Source organism: Mixophyes fleayi, chromosome 4 (assembly GCF_038048845.1).
Source record: "Mixophyes fleayi isolate aMixFle1 chromosome 4, aMixFle1.hap1, whole genome shotgun sequence".
Lineage (NCBI taxonomy): Eukaryota > Metazoa > Chordata > Amphibia > Anura > Limnodynastidae > Mixophyes > Mixophyes fleayi.
In genome coordinates, this window is record NC_134405.1 from 21,161,951 (window position 1) to 21,189,828 (window position 27,878).

General features: G+C 42.8%; 1 protein-coding gene across 1 annotated transcript; it reads right to left on the reverse strand.

Annotated features, from left to right (window-relative positions):
- Positions 1 to 366: 366 nt before the first annotated feature.
- LOC142149551 (vomeronasal type-2 receptor 26-like) lies at positions 367 to 26,887 on the reverse strand. Its single transcript, XM_075204881.1, has 8 exons — positions 26,856 to 26,887; positions 26,102 to 26,190; positions 22,192 to 22,305; positions 9,785 to 9,866; positions 8,280 to 8,571; positions 2,782 to 3,009; positions 1,374 to 1,497; positions 367 to 1,292 (listed from the first exon to the last, which is right to left on the reverse strand). Exons 1-8 carry the CDS (start codon positions 26,885 to 26,887, stop codon positions 367 to 369), a joined length of 1,887 nt encoding a protein of 628 aa, XP_075060982.1.
- Positions 26,888 to 27,878: the final 991 nt, after the last annotated feature.

Genomic DNA, 27,878 nt, shown 5'->3' on the forward strand with positions numbered 1-27,878 from the left:
CCATTAGGCATCTCCTTAAAAATATAATAGATTGTAAATCAGTCATCAACAAAGACATTTTATTATGTGCTATATCATTAGTAACTTCTCATGCCGGATTCCTCCTTAATGTTTTGTCAAGCAAATGCTACACCTTTATTTCGTCATAAATAAAACATATAGAGCAGATGAAGATATAAAATATGTGCAGTACACAAATATATGTAGACATAATATAGTCTATAAGCCACTATGACCCGTTAATAAGCAATAGAATGCTTATATGTAAATATCTACTGACCAAAAGTTGTAATGCAGCAGCTGTGGATTTTCTTTAAAACAATCCAGGTAAACTTGCCTCTAAAAATGGATTGCATATTATCTACCCTAGCATGTGTTCATCGAGTTCAGTTTTGTCTGTTTCCTCAGGAGAGATTCCCTGGAGTTCATGTCCGGTCTGAACAATATGATAAAGCATTTAGGGAGAAACATACAGATCACCAGAGCCCATGTAGAGAATATTATTGCAAAGACCTCCATGGCCACTGTGTATTTTCCCTGAGCACTGAGAGAGGCCGGGATAAAAGACACCCAGACACTGAGGAAGGCCAACATGCTGAAGGTGATGAACTTGGTCTCATTAAAACTGTCAGGAAGTCTTCTAGCTAAGAAGGCAACAATAAAACTAACGGAGGCCAAGAGGCTAAGATAGCCAACCATGCACCAGAATGCAGTTGGAGAACCCTCATTACACTCCGCAATTATAACGCCTGGGTAAGTTTGGATGTCATTTCTTGGAAATGGAGGTGAAATGGACATCCATAAAGCACATAAGATGAACTGCAAGAGGGAACAGCAAATAATAATTATGTAGGATACCTGTGGTGTGGCCCATTTTCTTAAGCTACTTCCTGGTTTTGTGGCCATAAAAGCAAAAACTACCATAACAGTTTTGGATAAAACACATGAAATACAAAGAGCAAAAACCATGCCGAAGGTGGCCTGCCGGAGAAAACACTTCGTAGATTGGGGGTATCCAATAAATGTCAAAGAGGAGAGGAAACAACAGGAAAGAGATACCAAGAGGAGACAACTTAAAGTGTAGTTGTTCGCTTTAATAATAGGGGTGTTCTTCTTTTTATGGTAGAGGCCCAAGATGGTGAGTGGTACTGTGAATGAGGTGATACCAGAACCAGAGAGTGTGGCACCCAGAGGCTCCTCATAGGAGAGGAACTCTATGCTCTTTGGAACACATCTGTCTCTTTGCAAATTTGGCCACACATCCCATGGACATTTAAAGCAGTCAAGGGAGTCTGTGGATAAAAAAATGTAGAAAATGTATTAGTGCCAGAACTATTTTGTTAAGATTTTCAAGTGTTGTAAGATTGACTTACCAGTTTGGTTGGAGATCTCTCCCTGTGGACAGGGGACACACTGATAACAACAAACAGGTAGTCCCCTTATCGGGACCTTTCTTAAACCTGGAGAACAGCTCTCGCTACAGACTGATGGAGGAACCTACAGAAAACAAGATAATTTATTTTAGTTTTATTAAATGTAAGGCAGTTATTTTGAAAAAAGCAGAATTCTAAATATGTTTTAAAACATGTGATATGTAAATTCTTGAAGTTGCATACCCTGACTCTATTAAGCGGATAGTAGCAGAACAGTTGTTATGTCCGGGCATATTACTTTTAGAGTAAATAGAAATGCTGTTACAATGAAATAAAAGTGTGGCGTTGTAATTCTACTAAACCCTACTGAGAAAGCGTTAGCTATCCCTAAAGAATTCAGTTTACTATTATTCTAAACATTTACTCGCCAGCATACTCTGCATTGCTTTACAAGTAGATGTTTATATATCTATCAAAATGAGACACCTATGGAATAGACATTATTCAATGGTTCTGGAGATAATTATATTGAATAACCTGAAAAAGCAATTTGGAATAACTGGTGCTCTATGCGTTCCAAAAATTAACATGGAAATTTACCTTTTAAAAATGAAAACATTTTGGGCCTGATTCAAAAGCATATGCAACTTACACGCAACTTGTGGTTAAAAAAAGAGCACGGAACTTGAGTGTAATTCCATCCGTATTCAAGTCTTGAGATGCGTTTCGATTTCAATTTGAGTGACAGTGCGCTCTGCCTAAACGTTACGTGCCGTATGTTAACAGACAGAGCAGAGTGCAGGATAGGCACATGCAGAATGCATTTACAAAATGTTTTAGCAAATAAGTGAACAACACATAATACTATAATCATTAATACAAATATGAGCTTTATACAAAAAAAAAATGTTTTGCTTATATTATATACATAAATTAGGATGCTATTAATGCATACTGAGATTACACCATATGATTTTATAGTCTCTCTTGCATGCACACACATGTTTTTGTTATCTAGGGGAACAAATATGTCTAGTTTTCAATACAAAGATGATGACGTGACAGTCATCACTATCAGTTGCCCTCACACTTGGCCTGTAGCTGGTGCGAATAATACGACAAAAAAAGTTTGCTTATGAGATACCCAGGACTTGAATTGTCCGCATCTGCGTTGGAACACACTCGGCAACCCGTTGGCATGCCTTTATTGTACATTGCCTACGTTCATCCACCCTTTCCCTCCCCCGATAAACCCTTTAAGTCATAAGCAGTTGTAAGTGTCATTTGTGTTTGGACATGAATTGCATGCAGTTGAGTTCATTGGCGAAAAACCCCGATCCGACGCATGTGCAAAGACCCAGGTCCAAACATTAATCAGGCCCTTTCTCTTTAGACTTCAATACTGTACCTGATTTTGTTGGTTCACCCACATCATGGCACTGCTGTTGATGGTCAGGATGCTACCGTTATTGACTGCTGTATCGTAGCTTCCAACTTTGACCTGCTTCATGACTCTATGATCACTTTGCTGCCAATTTACAATATCGTACACTGCCGGGAGATCCCCATTTTTATCAAAAAAGACCTCTCTTCCATATTCCAGTTTTACACGGACATTCTGGATGTAGTGTGTCACCTGTAGATTTAAAGAGATCAACCTGTATAATTTACCTATATGATGTGGTAACATTGTGTTTGGATCAGTGAAAAACAATTATAATTGAGTAAATTAAATTTAAATATAATTACATGTATTAGCTGAATATAGAAACCATTGACAGTTTTCAGATTTCGTTAGTATTATCGAAAGAAAATTCTCTTTTAATTCAAAATGATAGCTTGTAGCGAAATATTTATTGAAAGCAAGGATAGAATAAGGCCTCGCTGTGTATACAAACCTTAAATATCATATAATGTATTTGTCAATCACAATATATCTCTCTTATTTATTAAATATGATTAAAATGTCTAAGGTGTCTGAGGAGTCCTTCCGTAGGTACAAGAATGTAATAAAACATGCAAAAAGGAAATTAGATTGGCTAAATTAGAAAATGATAAACAAGTTGCAAAAGAAAGTAGACAAACCCCAAAAAGTTTTTTAAATATATAAATGGCAAAAGGGTTAAAAAAGATAATATATGATACCTAAGAAGTGAAATGGGTGAATTGATAATTGATACTAAGAAAAAGGCAGAGGTATTAAACACTTTCTTTTCTTCAGTATTTACTAGAGAGGAACAAATGGTAGGTATAATACATGAAAACGGAAATGAAATCATACTATTAATTAATACTTGGCTGAGGAAGGAAGAAGTCCAAAGGTGACTGAAGAATATTAAGATAAATAAAGCTCCAGTTCCAGATGGCATACACCCAAGGGTTCTTATGGAGCTAAACTCAGAAATAACTAGACCGCTATTATTAATTTTAATAGATTCAATCTCATCAGGCTCAGTACCAAGGGACTCAGTACCAAGGAACTGGTGAATATCAGATGTGGTGCCATTTTTTAAAAAGGGGACAAGATCACAACCAGAGAATTATAGACCAGTAAGCCTGACATCAATAGTGGGGAAACTACTGAAAGGTCTATTAACGGATAGTATTCAGGAGTACTTGGTGCGCAAAAAGATTATTAGTGGAAATCAGCATGGATTTGTGAGGGATAGGTCATGTCAAACTAATCTAATTAGTTTATACAAGGAAGTTTATGGGAACGTAGACCAGGGCAGCCCAGTAGATGTGGTCTACTTAGATTTTGCAAAGGCCTTTGATACAGTGCCACACATGAGGTTGGTTTACAAAATAAGGGAACTGGGCCTAGGAAACAACATTTTTGCTTGGATCGAAAACTGGTTAATGAATAGAAAACAGACAATTATGATAAATGGAACAGTTTCTAATTGGTCAAAAGTTTTAAGTGGAGTACCTCAAGGTTCTGTGCTGGGGCCACTCTTTTTTAATATATTTATTAATGACCTTGGGGATGGGTAAGAGGGTAAAGTTTCAATTTTTGCAGATGACACTAAACTCTGTAAGGTAATAAAATTAGAGCAAGATGTAGCTTCTCTACAGAGGGACTTAAATAAACTGGAACATTGGGCTGCCAAATGGAATATGAGGTTTAACATAGATAAATTTAAGGTTATATATTTAGGGATCAAAAACAAGCAGGCAATCTATAAATTAAATGGGATAAATTTAGGGGAATCTATGGTGGAAAACGATTTGGGAGTGCTCGTAGACAGTAGACTTAGCAATAGTGCTCAATGTCAAGCAGCAGCTGCAAGGGCAAACAAAGTATTGGCATGCATAAAAAGGGGCATAGATGCAAGGGAAGACAGTGTAATTTTGCCACTGTATAAATGCTTGGTAAGACCTCATCGTGAATATGCAGTACAGTTCTGGGTACCACTCTATAAAAAAAGATATTTTGGAACTAGAAAGGGTTCAGAGAAGGGCAACAAAATTGATAAAGGGTACAGAGTCATTAAGTTATGAGGAAAGGTTAGCCAGTTTAGGCATGTTTACTTTAGAAAATAGGCGTCTAAGAGGAGACATGATTACTATGTACAAATACATTAAGGGTCAAAAAAAGGACTGCAATATCAGGTCTGGAGGGATTTTTCCCGATTGAAACAGATTGGCGGTTGCTTAATCTGGATCAATTTTAAATATAAGTGAGGGATCGCAGGAGATCCAAAATATGTTGAACTTGATGGACTGATTTCTTTTTTCAGCCTCCTCAACTATGTTACTACATTACTATTATATCAGGAACAAAATCTCGTTAGTACGCATTATTACTGCAGGGCTTATCACCTTGTACCAGTAAGGGAAAGTTAGCACCGTCTGGATATCATTCATACATACATACATTCCTAGTCCATAGTAATATGTTGATAACTGCTATTAGCGCAGTGTTTTATAACAACTGCACCTTATCTATCAAACATGTTTGATAGATAATGTGCAGTCCTTATAAAACACTGTATATACATTACAGTGCCCTAATAACAGTTATCAACTGTAATTAATACTAATAAAATTTGGATTTTTATGTTTCTACTATCAATTGTATTAGTGAGTGCCCCGTCTTGAACATTTCTTTCCTTTCCCATTTTTAGTGTATGTAATCTTTTATGTTTTGAGTACAGCGCCTGAATATTTGTCTAATATAATAAAGATAAAATGATGTATCGAGGATGTGATGACCTGGTGCGTTGTTGACTTTTACTTTTAGTTTTCAGATTTCATCAGCCATTCATTTTAGAAGAAGAACATGATGCCACACAGTAGCTACTCATATGCTTGAAAGCTAAAACGGTATAATACATTAATACAATTGTAAATTAAATCTGCATTAATTCCAACTTACTAAACACATCTAGAAAGTTTTTTTGGAGCAAAATACGGAAATCCCATCCCAAACCACCCTATCAGATTATCAGCTATATTCATGAGTTGAGACCCATAGAATCATATTCACACTATTCCTAATCTCTTATCTAGTAATACTATTGAAGGCAATTCTGTCAAACAAAACTATCTGATTCCAGCATTATGAGCTTCCAGACAGCAGGTTTGGAAGCTCTAAACTGGAAAGGGGAATTGGAGGCTTGAGGCAGCATTAGTTGAATGTCAGAGTCAACATATTCCTTAATGTCAATGCTGAAGACCACCAAACTTTCATTTAATCAAAGTCATACTTCTATTTTCCATCCCAAACTTCAGGAAATATTTGAATTCTCTACCTTTCTTCCACAAATTCTACAATCCTACTACTATCATCTGGGAACTTTGCAACATCCTTGCAGGTAGGTCAAATATGGACACATTCCAAACTGACTCAGCCATCCCTATAACTACACCAGAACTGTGTCTACCATATTAATCTTTATCAACAGAACCATTTCATACTAGTTTTCTGTTCTCAATTTAAAATAGAACAGCTTGGAACATGGTACCTGCCAAGGTTTGAAATTATGTAGAATTGCACAGCTGCCATTGTTGGAAGGTCCTCTCCTCTGTTGACATGACTGAAGGTTGTGCAATGAGTTGGCTACGATGTGAGTAGATGTGTAAATATTGTATGAAGTTCTAAGGTTGGACACATCGGTGTACGCATTCTCAACAGCCATTAGAGTTTCATTTCCTGTACACAACTTTGTATTATTAGTCCAAATTAGATTTTTATGGTCAAAGAATTTACATCCAAATGTCTTTTCCCAAAATATCCTAGTCACCATTTCACCTGTTGTTTGAAATGGCTGGGTTCTTTTAATATAGTCTCTAAATCCTGGTATTGTTGAGCTATGGAATGCAAACCCAATAGAGCCGGAGAGTATGTGGGAATACTTATCATCTAGAAGTATAGATGAAATGGACCAAGCCTCACTTGCTACAAAGATCTTCCCAGTGACATTCATCCTGATCATCTCATCAATGAGTGGGATAAAGTAGACATCAATGGAAAATACAATTATAGCCTTGGCTGTGGACTGTTTTATGATTCTAGTAATATAAGGGGCATTCCTATCTGCTCGATTGAGAAGAATGAATTGTGTGAAGGCCACACAAGCTCCAGCTTTCAGAAGTTCTTGTGTAATAATATGAATTCCCTGCTGTCCATAGTCATTTCCCATTGCCACCAACCCCACCCACGTCCAATTAAAATGCAGTACCAGTTGAGCCAATCCTTGTGATTGAAATGTATCACTGGGGACAGTCCTGAAGAAGGAAGGGAACTGTCTCCGGTCACTTAGTAGAGCACTTGTTGCATAGTGGCTTATCTGAAATAATATAACAAAGACAGAGCTCCATGAAATATACAGTAGTGGACCTCATGAGGTATGAAACCGAAATGCCACAAGAATGCTGTTAATTAAACCAAGACTGTATCACAACCATGATATTAAGCTCATTAATTCAATACAATGTCAGAAAGTAGGCCTAGGAGCATCTACTCATTGTATTGTGGTGGCAGCCGATATGAAGGTCGAACCAATATGCAAGAGAAATAAGGCAGATCACCATGAACAAGTACATATTAGTCATGCATCGTACATTTTGGTCAAGAAGTTGAGCAATATCACAGATTTTTAATGAATTGATAAGATGTATTTTCCTGAACATGTGTCAGCCGGCAAAATGGAAGCCTGTGTCATTTAAAATTGACAGATGTTCAGTCTTAGGAAATCTGCCCATTTATATAGGAAACCCTTTAACAGGACATGTGTTACATTCACCATTCCCCATTCCTGCGTCGCGATCGCCGCACTCTGTCTCTCTCTTCCGGATGTCGGTTGTGTAACATGATCGCGGTAGGCGGAGAATTCAAACTTGCCTCTATGTAAACTCTGCTCTGACGCCTGGGCAGAGTCAGAGCAACTTTCTCTGTTCCTGACTCAGTTCGGTGTTCCTGTGTTAACTTCTCCTGTGTACCAGACCAGCTTGTGGCTTCCCCTGCTCTCCAACCACAGTGAACCAGACCCGACTTCCTGACTACGATTCTCTCTTCAATCCCTGCTTACCGAACCCGCTACCTGTCCACGCTCTGCTGTCTACCCGTGTACCGAACCCGGCTTGCCTAACTATGTTCTGCCTACTCCTGTGCACTAGTACCAGCTACCCAGACCACTATATCTGCCTACATTCTGTGTGCCTGCTCTGGTATTTGCCCTCAGATATCTCCCTCAGCCTTACCTCTAAAGGTAGACCAGCAGACCGTGACCTGCGAGCCTCCGCAGCTAAGCCCATCCCGCCTTGCGACGGTTCTTGATGAACACCAGGGGGTTCGTTAGACTCCACACCACCGGCCCGCCAGCGCAAATCTACAGTAAGGCAAGTATCCCATATTTACGTTACAACATGGATGGTATGTTTAAATAAATTTTGGATCTTTACCTGTGGGTATCTGTACAGCCCCAGGATATGAGCCAAGAGAATGGAGTAGGTGGACATTGAGTGCCCAAGGATCGCAGCCATTGGTGGCCTTCCCAACCGGAAATAATTTGGAATCGCCTGACGGTGTCCGGTGATCATTCCAAGTGTTCCCTCCAGCTCCTTGTGTAGCTCAGAACAGGAGTCATAGGTCAGGAAACCCAGGGTGACGTTTGGAAGAACTTCTGGATTTCTATTGATTTCCTCCACTGCAAACCTCAATGCCTGGAACTGCTGGTAAGTTTCAAATAAGAACCTGGACAGACAAAAGAGGGATCTAATGCGGGCGTTCTATCCGTCATAAGTGGGAAGACAACAAAGAACTTACACACCACTGATCTTCTAATACCATAAAGCGGTTCAATAAAGTAAGAAACATCTGCCAAACAGTGTTTGATATGTATTTTTAATATTGGATAAAGTGAAATAGAAATTGCTTTGTCCATCGAAGCACAACAGGAACATGCAAAATGCATCCAGTTGAAACTATAGGACAACACCCAATCACTGCCAAATCTGAGCTGGTGCAAACTGCAAGGGCCTGAGTCATTAAGGAGAACAAAGCAAAAAAAATGGAGTATGTTTGCTCCTGGACAAACCATGATACAATGCAAGGGGTGCAAATTAGTTTATTGTTTTACACATAAGTTAAATACTGGCTGTTTTTTCATCTAGCACACAAATACTTGATAGCTTTATTTTTACACTGAAATTTAAAGTTGATTCAGGACATGCCCTATCCCAGCTATAAATCTGTCCCCACATTTTAAATTAACCTCCCCTCCAATGCAACATGGTTTTGCCCGGATGCAAAGTTACTTCTTTTTTATGATTTGCTCTCCTTCATAACTCCCCAAGTGTTCTTGCAGAGTGGAAAAATCTTCAGAAAAACAAGGAGCACCCCTAAAAATACACCTCCTAAATCCCTTTCTCTAATTTTAATAATCTGAACTTTTTTGTTTTTATACTGTTCCACAAAACTTGGCTTACTGATGCCCCTACTTTGCACTTAGTGAGGGCACCCCTTGCCCAACTACACCCATCAGCCATTGCCAACGTCTGCTGTTCTGTAAGCATTACCACCTCACTCTACAAATCTAAGTGGACCTCAACAAGTCGCCCATTCTGCACTTTGTATATTACCACAACTCTAAGTTCAAATTGCTGCTTTTTCATTTATACATTTTTTGCTTTATTTCATCTGTAGTTTGACACGACATTTCCTTAGATGCCCGAGTTAAAAACGACCGATTTATTCCAAACGCCACAACTTTTGTTGGAATGTCTCTCATCCCTAATATTCAAGTATATGTAATATGAAAACACTGAAGAATGCATCCATTTATTGTCATTTTACAAGGGTACATTTTCGGTTTCATTGATCTGGGAACATCATTCCCTGAATTGTACAGTAGACAAGGCTCTGATCTCTGCACTCTCTCCATACAATGTAATAGCATCATATTTACCAGGTGCAGACGTCCTGTGGAGGGGTCTCCGTGTAGGTAATTGTCGGGGTAACCCTATCTGTATGAAAGGGGATCACAGCTCCTATTAAGATATCACCAGCTTCAGAAATCAAGGAGAGGTTTGAAGCACCCAGCCTGCAGCCCGCCTGGCTACCATGAGACACCGGAATGAGATAGATGGCAAGGTGCCATAGCGACCTGTAAAAATGTGTATTTGGCCTAAAATAAAACAAATTGCAATGAATACATGGCCATACTGACCTTGGGACATTTCTGCTCCAGCAATTAAATATTGTGAATATTCCCTGAACCTCTGTCCTTAACTCTGGAGAAAGCAGAATGCTGCAGTTAGACTCTTCACAGTTTACAACTTGTTTAGAAATGTTTTCTATTTGCATCTCTAAACAAAGATCTGATTGGTTGTTAAACATTTGGGTTTGCATTCATTACATTACAGGCGTTGCTTGCTGGATGTAGACATCTAGCAACAAGGGCAAGAGGAGGATAGTGGAAGGCGACTTAGATTAACTACTAATAGAAAAACTTACTGATCTTTTTATATTAGTTGTCTTCTTAGTGTTGTCGGAATTAATGCAAACAGGTATGTTATATAATTTACATGTCACAAAGAACGGTTCAGTAATACTAATAATAATAATGATAATAATAATAATAATAATAATAAAATTTTTAATAACAATGAGTACATATTACGTAAGTGAAATACTTGATGACTTACAATATTCTTATAATTTAGCAGGGAGTCATTATCTGATATATCTATGTCATGATAATTATTACAGTGCACTAAATAATAAACCTCATTATTTATACATTAATAATACTCTGTATTATACTGCTAAAGATCTATACACTGGTAATGATCACAACACACTGTATAATAAAGAGTATCAATACAGATCCCTCTATACTATATAAAAATACTGAGGGCTAGATTTACTAAGCTGCGGGTTTGAAAAAGTGGGGATGTTGCCTATAGCAACCAATCAGATTCTAGCTGTCATTTTGTAGAAGGTACTAAATAAATGAAAGCTAGAATCTGATTGGTTGCTATAGGCAACATCCCCACTTTTTCAAACCCGCAGCTTAGTAAATCTAGCCCTGAGTGTTCACTGATAATGGTCACACTGCTCTGTATAATAATACTGAGTATACGCTGATAATGGTCACACTGCTCTGTATAATAATACTGAGTATACGCTGATATGGTCACACTGCTCTGTATAATAATACTGAGTATACACTCATAATGGTCACACTGCTCTGTATAATAATACTGAGTATACACTGATAATGGTCACACTGCTCTTTATAATAATACCGAGTATACACTGATAATAGTCACACTGCACTGTATAATAATACCGAGTATACACTGATAATGGTCACACTACTCTGTATAATGATACTGAGTATCTATACACTGATCATATTAAGCTCAGAAGTCATTGCATAAGAAATACATTTGATCTACAAAACTTACATGTCTACTGCTACATTTATATAGAATATCATGTGCTTGCAGATGCTGTGAATATTGTATTTAAAGTTAATAAAATCTCGGGAAATACTCTCAGGAGTTTGTTTTCTATTGTTTAGTATGAAAACTTACCTCATCTTTTCTCTCTGTCACAACCGTCTCACTCTACCACAAAAAAAATCTCCTTTTTATATAGTGATGTATCCCACAGGTCTGTCCCTGTAGAGTAATCATTGTGCCTACACATGATCCAGAGAGCCTTATCCTTTCCCCACATGGTACACACTACATACCAGGGCCGGACTGGGACTTAAAATCAGCCCTGGCATTTAAACCACACAGGCCCACCCCTATTCCAGATAATATTACAGTACTTTTTGCAAAGGTCATTGTTATACAGTGTCCCATGAGATACAAATGTATTATGTGCAGCTTGACTCTCTATTTGTAGCATAGGGCTTACCAGTATCAGCAAATGGTATGTACAGAACCAGCAAGTGAAATTTGGGAACTTTTGGGGCCCCCCTCCAAAGACGAGTAGCAAATAAACTGTGTGCCGCCGCAAAGGGCGTGACCACATTGTGCTGGGGTGTGGTCAACATGGGGCATTGATACATATATTGTAATAAAATTACCACTGTAGTTATCTATGCTTCTGGTGTTGCTGACATCCATCAGGGTGGGAACTTCCTGTAGAGTGAGCAGGGAAGCTCTTTGTCTCACGAGATTACCAAATCTTGTGATACTTAGAGCTCCTTGGCTTGCTCTGCAGGCTGTGTCCCTTCCCATAACCAGAGCTGGATTAAGGCTCAGGATTCCCGGGGTATTAAAGACAGCAGAGCCCCTAATACATAACATAGTTATCATTTTAGACAAATACACAGGCAATACTATGTGCACTACTGTTAGATGCACACAGCTCTGCCTGCACAAGCAGTACGTGGTGAAGCGGGACATACCTCCCAACTGTTCTTGTAGTTGGACCAAATCCTGACTAAGCGAAACTGCCACCCAAATTCAGGGCTTTCCCATCAGATTCTGGACGATTAGCAGACTGTCCTGTTTTCCCCTCCCTGTCTTGGTCACTTTCATTACTTGTAGCAGCTGGTATCTTTAGCTCAGTTCCTTCTTGTCTTGATCCTGGGATGTTGGATGCCCTATTTAGAAATAAATGGGTACATGCTTAAAATACTGCGACCACACACACAGGCCTGTTTAAAATACTATATTAACATAGCATGCACACACTATATTAACATACACTTTCACTAACTGCCCCCCCAGCAACTATGTTCACTCACTCCAACCCCTAACAGCAGCCATGTCCAATCACTCAGCCCCCCTCCCACAGCAGCCATGTCTACTCAATCAGCCCCCACCACAGCAGCCATGTCTACTCACTCAGCCCCCCCCCCACAGCAGCCATGTCTACTCACTCAGCCTCCCCCCACAGCAGCCATGTCTACTCACTCAGCCTCCCCCCACAGCAGCCATGTCTACTCACTCAGCCTCCCCCCACAGCAGCCATATCTACTCACTCAGCCCCCCCCACAGCAGCCATGTCTATTCACTCAGCCCCCCACACCAGCCATGTCCACTCATTTAGCCCCCCCACACCAGCCATGTCCACTCACTCAACCCCCCCCACAGCAGCCATGTCTATTCACTCAGCCCCCCACACCAGCCATGTCCACTCATTTAGCCCCCCCCACACCAGCCATGTCTACTCACTCAGCCCCACCCCCACAGCAGCCATGTCTACTCACATTTAGCCCCCCCACAGCAGCCATGTCTACTCACTCAGTCTCCCCCCACAGCAGCCATGTCTACTCACTCAGCCCCCCCACACCAGCTATGTCCACTCACTCAGTCCCCCCCACAGCAGCCATGTCTACTCACTCAGCCCCTCCCACACCAGCCATGTCCACTCACTCAGCCCCCCCACACCTGCCATGTCCGCTCACTCAGCCCCCCATTTCCACAGCAGCCGTGTCCACTCACTAAGCCCCACCTTTCCACAGCAGCTGTGTACACTCACTCAGCCCCCCTCCCAAAGCAGCCATGTCTACTCACTCAGACTCCCCCCCGCAGCAGCCATGTCTACTCACTCAACCCCGCCCACAGCAGCCATGTCTACTCACTCAGCCCCCCACAGCAGCCATGTCCACTCAGTCAACCCCCCCACAGCAGCAATATCCACTCACTCAGCCTTCCCCACACCAGCCATGTCCACTCACTCAGCCCTCCCCCACACCAGCCATGTCCACTCACTCAGCCCTCCCCCCACAGCAGTCATGTCCAATCACTCAGCCCCCCTCCCACAGCAGCCATGTCTACTCACTCAGCCCCCCTCCCACAACAGCCATGTCTACTCACTCAGACTCCCCCGACAGCAGCCATGATTACTCACTCAGCCCCCCCACAGCAGCCATGTCTACTCACTCAGCCCCCCCTTGCAGCAGCCATGTCCACTCACTCAGCCCCCCCCCACAGCAGCCATGTCCACTCACTCAGCCCCCTTCCTACAGCAGCCATGTCCACTCACTCAGCCCCCCTCCCCAACAACCATGTCTGCTCACTCAGCCCCCACTTTTCACTTTTCACAGCAGCCATCTCCCCTTACTCAGCCCCCCCTTTCCACAGCAGCCGTGTCCGCACACTCAGCCCTCCCTTTCCAGAGCAGCCATGTCCGCTAACTCAGCCCCCCTGTACACATGTCCACTTATTCCCCCAGTGCAGTCATTCCATATTCTTCCTCCCCTCCCCTTTCCCCCGAAAGGAATTCAGATACTGAAAATAAAAATGTTAATCGAAAACACTTACCTCATCACCTTGCTGGCATTCACTCTGCGCCGCTCTCCACAGCTGAACCGCACATTGCAAGTGGTCCTACGCAGCCGTGCATGACGTCATGACGTCACGTCGCGCGGCCTCGCGAATTTAAAGCGACGAGAACAGAGAGCTGGAAGCCGGACCGGCCCACAGAGCCATCCGCCCATCTGGCATATGCCAGAAGTGCCAGATGGCCAGTCCGGCCCTGCTACATACACGTTATACTTTATACATTATGCACTCTCCACACGCTACCTACTGCATACAATCTACTATGCATCACATTGTATACTGTCTTTAACCTGTTCACACACCACAATCTACAAGGTGTAGTCACTGCACAAACTACTCCCTCCACACCACACAGCATACTCTCAACATTCTACTCACTCCACACCACAACAAATAATCTCCACAACATACACACAAAACTATCTACACTGTACACTCTAGAGCCTGTACTCACAATACACAGTACACCTTACAGACTGAACTCAAAATACACTCTACATCCTACAGACTGAACTCACTCTGCAACATACTTTCCATTCTCTACACCCTATTCACTCTGCAGGCTTTAGTCACTCTGCAACATACTGTACATTCTCTACACCCTATTCACTCTGCAGGCTTCAGTCACTCTGCAACACACTGTACATTCTCTACACCCTATTCACTCTGCAGGCTTCAGTCACTCTGCAACACACTGTACATTCTCTACACCCTATTCACTCTGCAGACTTTAGTCACTCTGCAACATACTGTGCACTCTACATAGACTGTACACTCCTTAAAACACACTGTACACCCTCCTCCACCCTATTTTCCTCTACAGATTGTACTCACTCTGCAACACACTGCACACTCTCCACTACAGTCTGTATTCATTCTGCAACACACAACACACAGTGTGCAATCTACAAACCCTACTCTACCGATTGTACTCACTGGGCCTTATTTTATTTTTATTTTTTATTTTTTATTTTACTGTCTCTTTATCTTTTTTATTTTATCAAATATTTTATAAAAATTTTTCCAGACAAAACTGAAATAAAAATAACAAAATAACAGATATAGTTCCATTGTGTATCGTATTCCACACTTAATGAGTATAACAAGTAAATCAATTCTGGATGTTAAACCTTGTATTAATATCAGAGTAGATTTGAAATGTGATGTGTTAAAAGATACATTTATATCTATCCTGGGTGCCTTGAGCCCTGGAGGGAAGATGTCAAAAAAAAGAAATAAAACTTGAATGACAATAAGCCAAGTGTCTTAGTATAGCTTAGTCTTATAGAACATGTTTATGACTATGGATTTAGTAATAGGGAGAGGGATAGGGGTAGGATGAGGGAGTGGGTCTTGGGAGCACTTAACCCGGATTAAAGTTGGCGGACAAAGATTGCCATCTGGACCACACTTCAAAGTATTTTGGCATGATATTTTGTGAATGATACATGAATCTCTCATGCCCTACAGCTTCATTGACCGGGGCCACCCAGCCAGCTAGTAAATTGAGGTTTCTCTTGGGCCATCCACGTTCTAGCAATAATTACTTTGGCCAGGGCAAGAAGATTGAGAACATATTTAGTAGCGCTTCTATTCAGCAAAATATTCATTCATAGACCAAAGATACATGTCCTAGGGAACAGCAATGGGATCTTGATACCTATATTTCTTATACCCTTTACTACTTGCAAAAAAATTCCCCAACGATAGGGCAGCTCCATAGTAAGTACCAGAAGGTAGCATAAGCATATCCGCATTTTGGGCATCTAGCATCCGATCTGGCACCCATTCGAAGTAATATACTCTATGTAGGATATACAGTTGAACTTTTCTGCATCGGGTACATGAGGTAACTTTCCTAGCGCTGTCTAACATATAACTTCAATCTTCGTCAGTTTCAGGACCCAAATCCGTCTCCCATCCTCGGCGTAGTCCCTCTAAGTTATCAGTGGTAAGAAGATAGAGGATTTTAGCATAAAGTATAGAAATGGTTTTGGTGGTGCTCACCTGTCTAAGGAGTGAGCGGAAAGGATCTAGACCGAGGACAAGAGGAGTGCTGCCAAACTGTGTCACCAAGGCATATCGGACCTGAAGGTCAGTATAGAATAGGCATTTTGGTAGAGGCAAGTCTAATTGTAACTTAGCAAATGATTTGATACTGCCACTATGGTATATCTGTCCAAGAGAGGTTATCCCCCCGGTTTGCCACTGTGGGAATTGATTTAATTTATATAGTTTAGGGAGATTAGAGTTAGCCCATAACGGAGTGTCAGCATCTATTCCCACAGTCTCTAACTTCCCCTTCAATGCATTTCATATCAGCAAGGCCTGTCTAAGTAATGGTGGAATTGTTCTCGTGGCCCAGGTACCCAACAGGGTCTATAAACCACCTGTAAACTGCATTAGTGGGTGTAGACAATTACCTTTCAGTAGTCACATTACTTTCCATAAATTATAAATCAAAACTACGCTCTCACTCACTGAACATATTAACGCATACCCCCAACTGTCCTGATTTCCTGCCAGGGGACATATTTGTCCCATTGCTGGGAATGTTGTAGGGAAGGGAGATATCTAATGGGCAGCCTAGCTCTTTACAGCGCTAGGCAGTCCTTTGGGGGAGCGGCCATGTTCCCATCGAGATGAGGCTACGCCCCCTGTCCCGCTACCGGGGACTGACATGTTTGGAGACATGTTAATGTCATGAAGGTAAAATGTACAAAACGACTCTGGCAAAGATCTGAGATAAAATAACAAGTAGTTTGTTGTTAAAGGAAAGTTTTAATAAATAATTTTAAGGAGCACATTTGATATATGAGCTCAACAGGGGAATTAAATATGAGAAGTGTTTGTATTTTATCTAATTCTACTATTTACTCAATCCTGGCATGTATGGTTTATCTTCTGCAAACACAGGCAGGGTGCGCACATCAGTGTTAAACAGAGAGCTCACATCTGAGCTACATCCTTGTGGCCAGCCTTCTCTTCTGGGTGTACAGCCTCTTCGTCTGGGAGGGAAGAGCCTCTTCTTCTGGGGTGGAAGAGCCACCGCTTATGGAGGGCCAGCCTCCTCTTCTACCCCCCACTTCTGCTCGGCCCCCTGAACTGACAACGTTCTGTGCAACATAATATATAGCATTAATTTTTTCTATCTTGTATCTCGATGTACAATAGAAAATATATTAAATTTGAGCATTTATTCAACATATACATTATTGTTCTCCTTCCAAATCTTGCACTTTAGAGACACGGATACAGGAAGAAAAATAAAGCATACTATATCTTTATTTGCAGTACGGGGCAAAGCTATGTCTTCTAATTTTAACCCTAGGAGAGTGGCAAGGCAAATGTGAAATATAACAAGCGAGAGCCATAATACCAGGGCTGAATGAGGTGGGACGGGACAAGAAGATTGGTGGAGAGTGGACCCTAGTAGAGTTCAGCGCATATCTCCCAGCTGTCCTGTTTTTGGCATGATACCCCGATTTGCAGGTCACAAAAGAGGCGCGCCTTAACAGTAAATTGGGCGGAGTGTTAAACTAATTAGACCGTGTATGGGCAAAGTTTTGGCCAGAATGGGGCGGGGCTTATTTTGCCATGCAATTGATTTTGGAAGGTATGTCCGGGATTATTAAATAACTCCAATTACCTGCATCTCTGCTCTGTTGCTGTGCTGTGAGTGATCTCTCAGTATTAATACCATCCACTACCTTAATTTAATATAGAGCAATGTAGGCCCTGGCTGCCTATCAAGAGAGGGTGTTGTAAACTCTTACGAGCAAGGACCTCTTTTCTTGTAGTCTCCTTCTACTATTCCATTATTCTCCCTACCTCTAGGCTGCTACCCTAGCCCTGTCTTCTTGAGCCCAGGCCTAGTTCACGCTCACTCACTGTCCATTCAGAATTTCTAAATGATCTATTAATTTGGCTTCCCGCTGTTAAAGCAATATCTCTCAATTCGCTCCTCTATCCGACCCCCCCACCCCCCAGCGGCCCAATAGAATGCAGATGTTCCTAAACTTGCTATCTAAGCTGTTGAAACATAATTGATATAGTCTATTGTTATTTCTGGATTATAAGCCCTAATTTGAATTTATGTTCATGGAGTGTTAATTCTACTTGTCTATACTATGTAACACACCCCAAAGGGACACATAAACAAACATATCTCATTATAAACACAAGTGGTGACATTTCTACATGTATATCTGCTAGCATGGATGGTGCGCAGGGGTTAGCACTTGCTGGGGTCATAAGTTAAATTTCTGACCAGGATGGAGTTTGTTTGTTTACAAAACAAAAAGAGAGTTGTCAGCGCTTATCCCTTACACTGCATATCTGTGTGTATTTGTCCATAAAGCCTATTTAAGGCACATTTGGGTGTGGTTCACAAGCCAGCCCTTGCTAGATGTAAACCCCTATACCTGGGAGGTGAGTACATCTGATTTTAACTGTATTTTAATGGTGTTTAAAGCATATAGGTCAGTGTAGGACCTGCATATAATGAGGTGCCCTTGACGCTGGGATGCAGGCTTAAATCTTTTGATCAAAATAGAAACTAATACCTCATGTTTTCATTTTGCTAGACACACACAGATATGCAGTGTAAAGGATAAGCACTGACAACTGTCTTTTCTGTTTTGCATACATATATGGGCATTTATATTGCCATGCAGCTGGTACCACATATAATATGGGATATACTGAGCGCGGGCTTATTGCCAAGCAGCTGGTACCATATATAATGTGGGATATACCGAGCGCGGGCTTATTTTTCTCTGGTTTTGTTTCAAAATATTTGCTTATTGTCATAGCAGCTGTCCATCAACCTATTTAAAGCACATTTGGGTGTGGCTCACAAGCCAGCCCTTGTTAGATGTAAACCTCTATACCTGGGAGGTGAGTGCATCTGATTTTAACTGCATTTTAATGGTTTTAAAAGCATATAAGTGGCCATTCAGCAAATGCCATTTCCTGAGGACAAACTCAGTCTTTAGCGATTCCTGGGAATGACTAACTACCTGTCGAAATTTCTTCCCAACTACAGTGACTGCACTAAGAAGACAACTCCTACACCAAAATACAGAATGGTGCTGGCAAGAGCCACAGCAGGCTGCAGTTACAAAATTAAAACACATGTTAACAAGTGCTCCAGTACTTTAGTACTTTAATGTGCATTTACTGGTGGTGATTCTGCAGATGCTTCACAATACAGACTGGGTGCTGTTTGCCTCCAAAAGAACAGGCCCATAGCTTTGTTCTCCAGAGCACTGACTGAATCACAATATGCATAGATTGAAAAATAACTTTTAGCGCTAGTGTTTGCCTGTCACAAGTTTTATGACTTTATATATGGGCGTCCTGTCACTGTTAAGACAGACCACCAGCCACTCATCATCTTACTGAAGAATACTCTGCACAATGCTTCTGCCCGCACACAAAGAAAGATGCTCAAGTTACAGAGATTGCATTTGGATGTCGTATACAAGAGTGGCAAAGAATTGTTTGTGGCTGATGCCCTCTCCCGAGCCTACTTACCCCACACTGAGTGCCCACAAATCGAGGATGAATTAACGTCATGTCTGTTCAAATACTATCCTCCAACCGAATGGATGAGCTACAGCATGAAACCTTGGCGGACGATCTGTGCCAATGGCTGTGTCAAATCATATTACAAGGGAGGTCCTAGTCCTCTAGGGAGAGTTCACAAGATTTGTGACCCTTCTTTGCCGTGAGAGATTAGCTTACTCTGCAGACGAGCAATGCAAAGCAGCTCCACCCGGGTCTTGAAGCCACCAGCGTAGGGCCAGAGAGTCACTATATTGGTCCACAATGTTCAGTGACTTTGAAAGAAAATTCTCCATATGTGGTCCCTTCAATGCTCTCAAAGCACATCAACCAAAGTAACCTCTGAACCTACACAAGATTCCTGACTTGCCCTGGTCTGTAACTGCTGCAGATGTCTTTGTATGAAGAGGAAAGGAACATCTAGATTTGGTGGACTCTTATTCAGGGTGGTTTGAGATTGACTACCTACCCAATGTCACCAGCACTACTGTTATTATCCAATCTCAAGATATAGTTTGCTAAACATGACATCCCACAACATCTCATCATGAACAATGCCAGGCAATTAATGAGTAGAGAGTTTAAAGAGTTTGCAAATACCTGGGACTTTCAACATACTACCAGGAGCCCTCACTATCTTCAATGCAATGGACTAGCAGAAAGAGCTGCCCGCTTAGTGAAACACATGCTGGAAAAATGCACACATGATAACACCGATAGCTTCGCAGCATTGCTTAATTTAAGACATGCACCACGGGATGGTTTGTCCTCACCTGCCCAGCAGTTATTGTAATGCTGCACCATTACTCTCATTTATAAAACTACATTTGCAACAGCAAGTACAAACACAAGTACAAACACAGCTACAAACGGTACTTACCTAAAAGAGACTGTCCAACAAAAGAAGCTATGACCGAGCAGCACATCACCTTCCACATCTTGTTCCAGGTCAAGCTGTTAGAATGTGACCTGTCACAGTCCTCCGAGAATCTGCTTGCCACAACAGGTATGTGGTGCAAGCTGAGGGTGGCACCTGTGAGTGTAACCATCACCACCTGCTCAGTGTGCCTGAGAAAGTTCCTCCAGCAACCAATACAACTATGGTTGATCCAGAACTCCTTCACACTTCACAGGAATAAAGATCTGCTGAGTCCATGACCATACCTTCAGACTCAAAATTATCACTTGACCTGCCTGAATGCTCAGGTGGACTTTTGAGAAATCATGAACCAGTGATGCTTCCTATTGTCACGAGGTCTAGAAAGGGTGTCCAAGCCTTACCCGAATATCCAGGACTATGTAACTTAGTGGTAACTCTTCCACAGCCTTTTCTCCCATTAGTTTGCTGCTCTATCCAACCCCCCTGCCACTTTAGGTCTCACCCATTTTTTGCTTCTTGAAGGGAAGTATGTAAATGTATGACCTGCCAGAGCTTGGCAGGAAGTGAGGTCATTAGCTATGCATGCTGGGCAGTTCCTGTTCTCTGTTCTGCATTCTTGTTATGTATGTTATGCTGAGTAAACACGTTATTTCACTCCTGAGAGTTGTCACTTTAGTTTTTCTACACCCACATCTACAAAAGCTACCATTATACGTGTGTTCCATAATGTGACTTGTCATAAGACAAACAATGTGTGAATAATATCATGACCCTGTAACAAACTTATTGTTTTGAAATGGAATTGTTAGTGTAGAGATCCATCAGAACGTGGTCTCCTCGCCATTCCAGATGCATCTTCACAGTTTGTTCAAAATTGGGACTAAGATCCTCATGTTTTCTATTAAAACATGAAATAACAGTATTCCAGAGTCTAAGACACACATGTGTCTTACAGTGATCTCATTAGCATCTTGTTTCATTTACAAGATTTAATATTAGTTTAGGAACTAAAAGGCATATACAAGGGAACAAGTGTGTTTTAAGTGTAGTATTAAAGAGAAGTGTGTCCTTTAGACTAAACGTAGTTAAAATCATGCGGGTGAGTGACTTACCAAAGAACCTATTATCTGTGGATACCTGGAGTTCCAGCCAATCGGAGCAGGAAAGGGATGGGACTTATACACAGTTATAAGTCAGTGCAGACAGGATAATGTTCTTCCTGCTTCCGGATTCCCAGCAAGAGAGTCAGGCTTGTATATGTTCTCCCTTGCTGTAACTGCTCGGTTGTCTGCTTTATGGATTTCTTATTGTTTATTTTGTCTTATGCTTAACTGATTTTTCCCCTTTACAGGTTCTTTACATATTTCCTGTTTTCTTTCTCATCCCTTTTCCCCTACATTCTTATCCCCCTTCTCTCTCCTTCACCCCCCCCAACCCCCTCTGTCATCTCCCTCTGTTCTTGCTAGGTGTATTTTATTTTTCTTTCCATTTCCTGCTCCCTCTTGTCCTGCTACGTTTACCCTGTTTTACATTCTGGCTCCTCCTAGGTCCCCCGCAGCATGTCTAGGCCCAGTAGAGTCCGCAGCGCCCCAGCCCATTATGCAGAGTCCTTACCTGCATCACGGGCGCTTCCTGGTTCTCCGAGGTCCAGCGTCCCCTCTGGTCCATGTCCCGGTCCTAGCGGCGTGTCCGCTAGGTCATCCAGCAGTTCTTCCCCCTCAGTTAGACCTAGTAGGGGTAGGGGTGTTCCACGTGTCCGTTGGGCACATAGCGTGGGCGGGCGGCGGGTAGCGGGCTCTCTAGCGGCAGCCTCCAGTATGGCAGGCTTAGGTATTGTAGGTCAGGCAGGTTTCCGGCAGACAGGGAGCCCTCTTGTGGCGTCCTCCGGTACTGTGGGCTTAGGAACATCAGGACAGGCAGCTTTCATCAGGCAGTGAGCCCTCTAGTGGTGCCCAAAAGTAATGCAGGATCTAGTGCAGCAGATCAGACAGCACAGAGAGAAAGGTCTGCGGTGAGTGTTTCAGCCCATTATCAAGCAGGGGGAGCCGCGTCAGTAGTGGGGCCTATATTCAGAAGTTGGGAGGGCAGATCTTCGGAAGTCACGCGGGTCTCCTCCATTTCCGTAGTTGATGAGAACCAGGGATCTCCTTATAGGGGCCTGGGACCTATAATATGGGATCCGCCATCAATAAACGTATATCAGGGGCTCCAGTCGCATGAGGTTGCTGGTAGTGAAGGAGATAGAGGTCAGCCAGGGGCTCCTGTTTACCCCTCTCCCTATTTTATAGCCAGCAGCTTAATTCCCCCCCCCGTTACACTCAGGGACAGGAACATCACGATGCAGTCAGACGGGGCGGGTTTAGCCGGGTCTAGGGGGGTAACAGAAACTTTACCAGGATATATATCTCCATTATTATTTTCCCAAGACCTAAGCAGCAATACATTCCGTCCAACTCAGTTAGAGACGAGAAGCTCTCCCGCAGCACCTCTGGACGTACCGAGTTCCTTAGTAGGTTCCCCAGGGTGGCGGATCATACTAGTCCGGGTACCCCATGGAAAATGCCTTATCCTCCCCCGGATCGCTGTACGACATATGGGGCCATCATATCAGACCTCCCCCCGTACCCCATCCCCTTGGGGCGGTATACACATTTCTACCCGGTCCCGGATATAGGGATAGTTAGTACAAGGGCTGAAGTCAGAGGGGTAGGGTGTGGGGCTCCCCCTCCCCCAGGTTTTTAGAAGGAGGACGGAGACAGGCCTGGGGCAATACTGATAGAGTGTGGTCAGGCTGGCCGCTAGTTGACCATGGTTTGTCTTCATCATATGACTTGCTTCGTTTGTCAGTACCTCAGGCTTCCATGGAAAGGCCTGGGACACAACCGTGTGGTCCGATTGGACCTGGGCGAGAGACGGTGCCAGGGGCAGTGAAGACGGTGGAGCCCCTGAGGCCAGTGCAAGGTCCGACCGCATCGGCTTCCCCTTCTGGCTGCAGACGGACCGGGGCCTACTCAGTCGGTCGAAGCACAAGCAGAAATGGAGCCATCCGCTTCAGGGGGAACAGCGCTACATCTTTAGGCGGCTGCGGCAAGGGGTGAGTTACCTGATGTGGGGGTTTCAGGGGTTATTAGTCCTAGGTCCCCAGTTGTCACTACTAGTGATGACTATGACTCTTCCTCATCATCTGACAGAGATCCCCGTAAGCTCATAAAGATATTGAACACACATTTTAGTCATAATAAGGCAAGAGCGGAAACTAGAGCCGCGGGTGCGAAATCTAACGCAGCTAAGAGTCTCATGGTGCGCTGCGAGAACACCGCCCTTTTGGCAGACCTTAGGCACAGCATGAGAGATAAGATCAGGAGGGGTATATTTGTGAATATGTTTGAATCAAGGAGGCATATAAATCTTTCCCCAACTGGATATCAGGATATTGCGTGTTCGCGGCGTGTTATATAGAGACGAGGCCAGAGGCGAGCGAAGGGGGTTGGAAATACTTACATCTTTTAAAAGAAATGTATTTGTCAAATCGTGTACATGGCGGAAATATGATGAGTTATTCCGCGAGAAAGTCAGCGGTCAGGTGGAAATGCATTTAGGATATAGAGACATCGAGATCTGAATGAAGCTTAACCGTGCTAGCCTCTCGGGGAGTCAAGGGGCCAGGGGGTTATCGGTTTCAGCAAGGGGGGATGACGTGGTGCTCCCCAATTTCCTAAAAAAGTAGAGGGGAGTCATGTAGATGCAAGCACAACTGCTCCAATTGCAGGGGTGCACAATCAACCAGAGAGTGTCCGAGGTGTGGCCTCGGCCTCGCCAGAAACCGCGGCAATGACAACAGCATTCCTTAAAGCGGTGTCTCACATATGTAACGAGGCTTTAGAAAAATGGATTAGACTTTACCCGAATGCGGATCAGGCTTCCTTTCTCTGTGAGGGTTTTCATCACGGGTTTAGGCTCCCTATTGGCACAACGGTTAGTGTCAGGGCCTCTAGGAACTGAAATCAGCATACGTATTTCCTGAAATCCTTGGCGAGAAAATTTGCGGTGAGATATGTTTAGGGCGCATGATTGGCCCATTTGACTCCCCCCTTCTGGCAGATTTAGTCATATCCCCAGTAGGTATAGTCCCTAAAAAAGTGCCAGGTAAATTTAGGTTAATACAGCACAGGTCACATCCCACAGGCAATTCGGTCAATGATGCCATAGACCAGGACATAAGTACCAGTCATTCGAGGAGGCTTTAATGCTCATTCAGGGGTTTGGGATGGGAGCACTTATGGCCAAATTAGATATTGAGTCAGCTTTCAGGTTGCTTCCCCTTCACCCAGAATCATTTCGATACATGGGATTTAAGATCAAAGGCAAATATTACATTGATTGATATTACATTGATAGATGCCTTCCCATGGGGTGTTCCTTCGCATGTGCCTACTTTGAATCCTTTAGTTCTTTTCTCCACTGGGCAATTCAAGCAGGGACAGGTCACGAGGGCATCGCACATTATCTGGATGATTTGCTGTTTGTAGGTCCGGCTAGCTCCTCAGTGTGTTCAGATACGCTGTATTCAGCTCTAGCTCTTTTCTTGGTTATGGGGGTACCAGTAGTCTAGGATAAAATGGAAGGCTCAACATCTTGCTTGTTGTTCTTAGGGATAGAAATAGAGACAATTGCATAGCTGACTCCCTTTCACGTTTTGAGTGGGAGCGGTTTCGATCCCTTGCCCCTTGTGCTGACCCCATGGATACAGCCGGTCCAGCTTATGTTTGGCAGATGGTCGGTCCGGTTTAAGATTCTGGGCAGAAGCTTCTCTAGCTCCATCCACGTGGAAGGCCTATCTGTCAGCTTGAAAGTGATGGGAGAGCTTTCTGTTGTCTGGTTCCTCTCGTGCCCTGGGGGTTCCTAACGGTATTGTCGACTTCATGTTGGTGTGTTACCAGGAGGGGGTTGGAAAAGCATCGATGTCAACTATTCTAACAGGTATATCATTCATGGCTAGGTTGCAAGGTCTCCAGGATCCCACTAAATTGTTCCTCATCAGCAAAGCTTTAAAAGGATGGTCAAGGCTTCACCCCGCCCCCAAGGTTAATAGAAGGCCCATAGACCCTGTATTAGTGTCCTGTATAATTTTAATTCTGCCTGTAGTGACATCAGACCATTTTGAAGCTTCACTGTTTGCCGCAGCGTTCTCTATGGCTTTTCACGGCGTTCTACGAGTCAGTGAGATAGTTGCACAGTCCAAAAACAGGGTGGAGCCAGCTATATTAGCTTAACACGTGGTGTTGTCGGACGTCAGCATTCAATTAAAATTAGACGCTCCAAAACAGATCAAACAGGAGTAGGGCACTGGTTTACGCTTATTAAACATCAGGATCCAGTTATATGTCCGGTTAAGCTTTGTTACCATTTAGCCAATATAGGCCACATAGAGCAGAGATTTGGCTTGTTCATAAAGATGGCTTCCCCCTTACCAAATTCCAATTTCATGCAGTTATGTGTAGTGCCTTAAATTCTTTAAGCTTACCAGCATCAGAATTCGGGACACATTCGTTTCGGATTGGAGCTGCCACGGCGGCTGCAGCAAGTGAGGCTTCCGTAGCTTCAAGACAATTTCTAGGAAGATGGAAGTCAGACTGTTATAATCCTATATTCGTCCTGATGTTTAACCATGTTGTTTTTTCCTTTATGCAGCTCTTCTCTACCTTTTCTTTCTCTCCTAAGCTAGTTAACCCAGGGCGCTTTGCTGCTCGCCGCTTTTTGCGGGGGCGTTGAAGGGATTTTTCCTCACAGGTTTTGCCTTCACCTGGGTTGCTACTTTTCCTTTTGTTCTGTTAGGTTTAAGGTTGGAATTAATGTTCTATCCCCCCCAACTCCCCACCCCCCCTTATATTCATGCAGCGGTTTTTCAGTTATGTTTGGGGATAGGCATGTTCCTTTTAGCTGTCGCTCTTTTGTTCGTATTAGGTGTATCATAAGATAGTAGTGTTTGGTATATTGTCTCGTAGTTTGTGATGCAGGTTCCCTGTCTCGAGGATTTTCCTTGGTTACCAGAGTTTGTTTCCATTAGATGGATAGGGAAGAGAGGATTGAAGTGGTCACAATTTTTCCCTTTTCTTTCTTAGGAGATTGTCATTCATGGGGTTCCTAGTGTTCTGGTTGTCCACGTTGGTGGTAATGATGTGGGCCAAATGAAATACCTGGAGCTTATTATTAGAATTCGGGTAGACATGTCAGCTGTGGCCCTTGGTTGGCCTAACCTTAAATTGAGTTGGTCTTACATTATCCCTTTACGTCGGTGGAGATCTTCCATGTCTGCGGTTAATATAGCGGCGGTAGTCCGCAAAATATATCAGGTTGCTAGTAATATTTTTCATGAGTTAGGTGGTTCTGTTATAATTCTCCCTTTGTTGAAGACGGAGTTTTCCTTCTTGTTCAGAGTTGACGGTGTTCACTTGTCGGGTGAAGGTGTTCGTTACTTTATAGACCAAATATGTTGGAGATTAAGAGGTGTTGTTAGGTCTGTGTTGGCGGGCCGCATGTATAGTTAGGCATGCGGCGTGGTAGGAGAGCAGTGCAGTCGGTAACTGTGCATATGGTGCTCGGTTGATCTTGTCATAGGTCACTACCCCTCTGTGGTTATGGTGTCATACCATGGTTGGTCCGTCTGTTATGAGGACCTTTGGGCCGATATTGTATGGTTTAAACTGGCGGTTATAATAGGGAGCGTAGTCTTGCTGTTGGACATGATTTTAGCACCGGCCAATAGATAACCTATGATCCTGGGTTGGTGGTACTATGGTCTGACCTTTCCACCTTTATTGGTTTTGCGTTCCTGACTGCCCTACTCTCGTCCGCCTTACAGTCCTCTTAGTTTAAAATTTTCATCCGATTAATAAATCCGTCATTCATTCCAACTTTAATTTGGTGTCCGTGTCGTTATTGAGTTTGGTAAAAGGTGATGTCACAGTGTGTGTTGTTTGGAGAAAAACTTCCCCGCTATGCATTTTAGAGAAGTGTGTCCTTTAGACTAAACGTAGTTAAAATCATGCGGGTGAGTGACTTACCAAAGAACCTATTATCTGTGGATGCCTGGAGTTCCAGCCAATCGGAGCAGGAAGGGGATGGGACTTATACACAGTTATAAGTCAGTGCAGACAGGATAATGTTCTTCCTGCTTCCGGATTCCTCCCGCCCTCCCTGCAAGTTTTATGGGCTAGGTCTTTTTTATTAGTTGTTGCAGTGTAGGAGAGCAGTGCAGTCGGTAACTGTGCATATGGTGCTCGGTTGATCTTGTCATAAGT

Excerpts from the sequence above, each read along its gene's own strand:
- LOC142149551 (XM_075204881.1), bottom strand. The coding sequence starts at position 26,887 with ATGGAAGATCTCCACCGACGTAAAGGGATAAT. Across the intron at positions 9,867-22,191 it reads AGGAAGCGCCCGTGATGCAG|GAGCTGTGATCCCCTTTCAT; the intron begins GTAAGGACTCTG and ends ATATCTTAATAG. Across the intron at positions 1,498-2,781 it reads GGGTGAACCAACAAAATCAG|GTTCCTCCATCAGTCTGTAG; the intron begins GTACAGTATTGA and ends TGTTTTCTGTAG.